The 7059-nt window shown below is 36.4% G+C and overlaps 1 protein-coding gene across 1 annotated transcript; it reads left to right on the forward strand.

Moving 5' to 3' along the window:
* The first annotated feature begins 5195 nt into the window (after nucleotides 1–5195).
* LOC116135617 (secreted RxLR effector protein 161-like) lies at nucleotides 5196–5639 on the forward strand. Its single transcript, XM_031421328.1, has one exon. The coding sequence runs from the start codon at nucleotides 5196–5198 to the stop codon at nucleotides 5637–5639; it is 444 nt and encodes a 147-aa protein (XP_031277188.1).
* Nucleotides 5640–7059: the final 1420 nt, after the last annotated feature.

The raw sequence follows: 7059 nt of genomic DNA on the forward strand, positions 1-7059 counted from the left end.
TGTCCTAGAAATTGTGAAAACAGAATGTAAAACATCATGCAGAAATCAATAAAGCTCGTTTTTGTGAAGCTTGTCATATGGAAAACTTCATCTAAATATTAGCCTTTGTCTTCCTCTCAATCTCTTAAACCCTTGAATTGGTGTTTGTCGATGTTTGGGGACCAGCTCCAATTGCTTCAGCCTCGGATTTGATCCTATTTATTGTTTGTAGATGACTATACAAGATATACCTGGATTCACCCTCTTAAGTTCAAGTCTGAAGTTTTCCATGTCACACTTTATCAAATTGGTAGATCAACAATTTGACAGAAAGTTCGATCCTTTCAATCTGATTGGGGTGGTGAGTTCAGACCCTGGCAACTTACTTTACACAACAAGGCATTCATTTCGGCATCCATGTTCCACATTCAACTCAAAATGGCAAGGTAGAACGTAAGCATGACATGCACTGAAATTGGACTTACACTACTAGCTCAAGCCTCCATGCCACTCTTTACGTGGTTGGTTTTTCTAAATATTCTCAATATTGGCTAGTGCAGATATTAGACTGGTATATAAGGTAAGTAGATTAAATAGTTTTACAAATGAATTATATATGCAGTGCTTATTGAATATGTATGATATGTCCCATTCTTCTTAAGAATATTGTGTGGTTTTACTTGAAAATAGGGTTTCAAGGAAGAGGGGCTACCTAACTTTGGACATATTTTAAGAGATATATATGATTTGTGTCAAGGAATAGATAGATAATTAATAAGCAATGTTAGATGCAAGAAGTTTTGATATTGATAACAATATCGTGTGCTTATGAGTATGCTTTCTGGAGTTTCTTTTCCTTATGTGAGCATGGTTTATGTGTGTTGACTGTAACAAGCTTCAGCTAAAGCAAATGAAATTGTTCAGATACTCAATACGTTTTAATTCCTCTTCAACAAACTACAAGTGAACAGAAAAATAGTTGAGCAAGTTGACAAGTTGTAGTGAAAGCTATTATGCAAATTAACAAGTTGCAGAATTTTTGTTATGCAACTTGCATTAAGAAAAGTGATCAAATGGTTATAATGAAGTTTCTGTTGTATTGAATAAACGACTAGGATGATTGTTTACAAGGATCACCTTGATTCTTTTCTCTACAAATTGTAAATGAAGGGATAGTTGATGATAGTGAAAAATAAAATACTTTTCAACTGATTTTTCTTGCTTGCTTTTGCTTTTTGTTTTTGTTCATAACTTCTGGAATTTTCATGGTATCAAAGTTGTATTTGACAAATGTCAAATGGCTGATCCTAAGTCTCTTGCTTCAACTTACATCAATGTTGATGGGAAGGTTTCAAGCTCAGTTTCATCCATTCCTCTGGCAAATGCACTTCCAAATGTTACTGTCAAATTGGGAGAGAAGAACTATGCCTACTGGAAATCACAAATGCTTCCTACGTTGAAAGCCTACAAACTTGAAGGATTTGTTACAGGTGATAAACCATGTCCTCCAGCTCTCATAATCTCTCCTAATGATAACTCTAGGAAGATATGTAGAATAGACTATGTGGAAGAAATTAGATCAATTTTTGTTTGGCTGGTTGATATCCTCTATTTCTGAAACAATGTTTAGACATGTTGCAAATTGTGAAACAACTTTTGATATTTGGAAAACCTTACAGATGCATTTTCTCACTGATTCAAAGGCCAGAATATTGTATCTGTGAAGCCTTCTACAGACCACCAGAAAAGAAATTTTAAGCACCAATGATTATGTACTAAAGATGAAAGAAGTTGCTAGATCTTTGAATGCCAGTGGAGTGATTGTAAACAATGAAGAGTTGCTTATGTATATTCTTGATGGCTTCGGAACTGAATATGATGCAATAGTAGCAAATTTAACCTCTCGAAGTGCAGATGTCTCCCTATAAGAAGAGTAATTCCTGTTACACAAGCATGAGATGATATTGGAGAAACAACAATCTGCTCATATAGGATTTCATGAAGCAGTTGCCTTCCTTGCAAATTAATAGACTGTGAATTCTCAACCACATCATCCAAACTTCAATGCACCAGTTCACCAATCAAACCAACCTGTACATGCATTATTCCAAGGGCAGATTGAGTCATGAAACTTCTACTCAAATAGTTAGGACGTACACTTAATAAATACAGGTTTTGGAAAAGGCCGTAGTAGAGGCCAAAATTTCTATAAGCCAAGAATGATATGCCAACTATGTGGGAAAGCAGGACACATGGCACTTTAATGCTATCACAGATTTGATACAAATTTTCAAGGTACTTAGAACCATAGTTATCAACTTGCACCAAACTACAATAACTCTGCACCAAACTTCACTTCTGCGCAAGCTTACTTTGCAAATACACATTCTGTGCCTTTCTATACAAACCAGTCATCTATGATTCCCACGAGTATGATAAGTGATCAACCTTCATCACTAAAGTACCAATCAAATGCATCAAATTCACATCAACAACATTCTTCAAGACCATATACACACGACTTTGAAACAATTTTTGACAATCATCATAAAGAAAGTTCTACAACAAATTGTTCTTCACAAATAGCTTCACCTCTCACAATCACGGATCCAAATTGGTTCATTAACTTTGGAGCAACTCACCACATTACTCTTGACTTACAAAATTTGTCTCTGAAAATTCAATACAATGGTCCAAAAACTTTATAAGTTAGGAATGGGCAATGCCTTGGTATTTCTCATACAAGTTTGACTACTTTTCCCTCAAATTGTCTTAATAGGTCCCTTTATCTTTGAAACATACTTTGCATGCTTCCTATAACAAAGAATTTGCTCAGTATTTCTAAAATTACAAAAGATAATAATGTTGTTATGGAGTTCTCTGCTGATGGGTGTATTATTAAGGACAAGCTGTCCCAGGAAATTCTGCTTCAATGATTTATGAATAATGGACTATACCAACTTGCAATACCAACCACCGGATGTGTCACAACTAAACCAGATGAAGTCTCTCTGCACAACTCTTTTAGGCAACAATCTCTTCAGTCTATTGGAATGTTTCCTCAGCCATCCTTGCATGTTAGATATAGTATTTTAGCTAAGAATAACTCTGAAAATAATGCCACTAAACTAGCAGAAAGTTCTCTAGCTGTAATAGTTGACAATGCTATTTTACTTTGGCATAGAAGATTAGGCCACCCGTTTGTCCTTAGAATAGTTGTGAAAACATGAATGTAAAACATCATGCAGAAATCAATAAAGCTCGTTTTTGTGAAGCTTGTCAATATGGAAAACTTCATCTAAATATTAGCCTTTGTCTTCCTCTCAATCTCTTAAACCCTTTGAATTGGTGTTTGTCGATGTTTGGGGACCAGCTCCAATTGCTTCAGCCTCCGGATTTCGATCCTATTTATTGTTTGTAGATGACTATACAAGATATACCTGGATCTACCCTCTTAAGTTCAAGTCTGAAGTTTATTCCACTGTCATTCACTTTATCAAATTGGTAGATCAACAATTTGACGAGAAAGTTCGATCCTTTCAATCTGATTGGGGTGGTGAGTTCAGACCTCTGGCAACTTACTTTACACAACAAGGCATTCATTTTCGGCATCCATGTTCTCACATTCAACATCAAAATGGCAAGGTAGAACGTAAGCATTGACATGTCACTGAAATTGGACTTACACTACTAGCTCAAGCCTCCATGCCACTTCGTTACTGGTGGTTCACATTTCATACAATAGTATATTTGATAAATCAACTTCCCTCAGCTACCTTGATGCATAAAAATCCATTCTAGATGTTATTTGATAAAGCACCTGATTACACAGCCCTCAGAACTTTTGGTTGTCAGTGTTTTCCCTTCGTCTAGACTTATCAAAAGCAAAAATTTTCTTTTCATTATGAAGAATATGTCTTGTTAGGTTACAGCTCTAGTCATAAGGGCTATCTATGTTTATACAATCATGGCAAAGTTTACACTATACGAAGTGTAAAATTCAATGAATGTTGGTTTCCTTTTGCTTATAATTTTTCAGAAACAACCTCTATCCCATTGGATGCATCACAATCAAACTCCATACACACATCTTCCTCTTGGAAACTTCCTATACTCTCTACCTTTCCTCAAACTTTTTCCAAACCACCTCAGAATGATACCATTCCCAGACCATCTGCTGATACCTCTTCACTAGTTTACACCTTTGATTCACCATCAGTTTCCTCTTCCACACACTACTCCCCTATACATTTGGAGGTTGATCTTCGTCCAGAAAACTTCTCAACCTCTGCACAACTTGTAGCACTAGTAGTAATTCTTGACAATCTTATTCCTAAAGTTTAAAACTCTCACCCTATGATTACAAGAGCAAAGGTTATTGCCCTTCTCAACTCTACCACAACCGAAACAACTGTAGAACCCTCATCAGTCTTAGCAGCTCTGCAGAATCCTCTTTGGCATGCTGCTATGAAATCTGAATTTGAAGCCTTACAGAATAACACCATACCTGGTCACTTGTACCCTATTCTCTTGATATGACACTAGTTGGTAACAAATGGGACAAAACACAATGCTGATGGCAGCTTCCAAAGATGTAAAGCTCGACTTGTTGCAAAGGGATTCTGTCAAACCCCTGGTGTTGACTACTTTGAGACCTTCTCCCCTGTTGTCAAGGCTTCCACCATAAGAGTTATCCTCACCTTAGCAGTTTTTCATGGCTGGGATGTGTAGCAAGTGGATGTAAACAACACATTTTTTAATGGAGACCTCTTCGAATATGTTTACATGACACAACCTGAAGGTTTTATTGACAAAAATAATCCCACCTATGTTTGCAAACTACATAAGGCTCTATACGGATTAAAGCAAGCACCTAGAGCCTGGTTTGATAAACTTAAGGCTGCTTACTATCTCACGGTTTCCACAACTCAACTTCAGATTCCACTCTCTTTTTTTGCCATCAAGGTACAATTAAACTCTACATTTTAGTCTATGTGGACGACCTAGTGTTGACTGGTAGTGATACTAAATTAATGCAGCAAGTTGTTCATGATCTTGACAACACATTTGGTCTTAAAATCCTTGGTAAGTTACACTACTTTTTAGGCATTGTTGTTCATCACACTCCATATGGTTTGCTCTTAAATCAAAGCACCTATGCTCAGGATCTATTAGCCAAATATGGAATGCAAAACTACAATTCTTGCTCCACCTAGATGATAATTGGTTCTAAATTGGCTTTTGAAGACAACCCACCTTTTGATCACCCTTCAACCTATAGAAGTCTTATTGGCGCACTCCAATACCTTACACTCACACGTCCGGACCTGTCCTTTGTGGTCAACAAACTTAGCCAATTTCTTAAAGCTCCAATAGTGAATCATTGGCAAGCCTGCAAGCATGTTCTTCGGTATGTTCAAGGGCCCCTTCATCATGGTTTAACTTTCACCAAGAGTGACACCTTACAGTTGGAAGGCTATGCTGATGTTGACTGGGCAAGCAACATTTCTGATCGCAAATCCACCAGTGGATATTGCATCTTTCTTGGTTCCAACTTGGTTCAGTGGAGTTCCAAAAAACAAGCAGTTGTGGTCTTGTCCTCTGCTAGAGCCGAGTATAGAGCTCTTGCCCAAGCCTCTATTGAAATTGCTTGGCTTTAAAATTTATTTCAAGAACTTCACATTTCTCTCCCGAGCATTCCTGTTCTATGGTGTGATAACACCAGTGCGGGAGTTCTTGCTTCTAACCCTGTCTTTCATGCCCACACAAAGCACATCGAAATCGATATTCGCTTTGTTCGTGAGATGGTTTGCTCTAAACGACATGTGGTTCAGTATGTCACTACTGCTTTCCAAGTGGCTGACATTTTGACTAAACCTCTTTCAAGTTCTCGCTTCTGTACTCTTTGAGATCAACTTCACTTAGCCACCTATGTCCCCTCTTCTTCATTTTTTGCTTGAGGGATGATCAGAATTAAGGCAAGCATCAAACTTCGAATTGAGGGATGTTCAAGAAGATAAAGATTGGTATCAAGCCTAGCAAATTTAAGTTAGCTTGGTTGTCTGAAATAACTCTGATTTTTTTTGCTTGAACTTAAGCTTGAGAGATGATGTTGACTGTAACAAGCTTCAACTCATGTAAACGAAATTATTCAGATGCTCAACACGTTTTAATTCCTCTGCAACAAACTGCAAGTGGACGAAAAAACAGTTGAGCAAGTTGACAGTTATGCAAGTTGACAAGTTGCAGAATTTTTGTTATGCAAATTGACAAGTTGCAATGCAACTTGCATTAAGAAAAATGATCAAATGGTTAGAATGAAGTTTCTGTTATATTGATTGAAAGGCTAGGATGATTGTTCACAAGGATCAACCTTGATTCTTTTCTCCATAAATTGTAAACAAAGGGACAGTTGATGATAGTGAAAAATAAAATACTTTTCAGCTGATTTTTCTTGCTTGCTTTTGCTCTCTGTTTTTGTTCATAACTTCTAGAATTTTCAATGTGGCTTCAATCAGGAGAAGAACTCTTTTACAAAGCTTTCAAGGTCTAAAATTCAGAAAGAATTGGAGACTACAAAATGAAACATTTGGAGCAAATGATTTTGTTATTAATTATTATGTGACTTTCTTTATGAATTTTGTTATTGAATTTGTAATTAGTTGAAAACAACATGGTCGTGGGATTGTTATTGAATTTTTAAATTTTTAGGGTTCATGTTGTCATGTTTATGTTAGCATGATGATTTCATCGGTCGGACTGTTCGATTGCTCGGCCCGGGAGTTGGTCGCCTGCCCAGGTCACTGCCCGAGCCAGGTTTCAAAACATCGGGTAAGATTAAATGATGTAGCAATAAAAACTGATGTTAAATAAACTAATTTGTATTCATAATTTGTATATATAACCTTACTATACCTAGATTATATATGAAATCAGAAATCATTGACCTTACAAAGATACACTAGATTTTATTAATTGGCATCTTGATGGGGCTTATATAAGTTTATAATGTTGATTAAATTCATGATTATGGATAAAAGGAGAATAAATTAATTGTGTAGAGATATTATTTCTCTTAAA

This window comes from Pistacia vera, unplaced genomic scaffold, assembly GCF_008641045.1.
Source record: "Pistacia vera cultivar Batoury unplaced genomic scaffold, PisVer_v2 Contig301, whole genome shotgun sequence".
Classification (NCBI taxonomy): domain Eukaryota; kingdom Viridiplantae; phylum Streptophyta; class Magnoliopsida; order Sapindales; family Anacardiaceae; genus Pistacia; species Pistacia vera.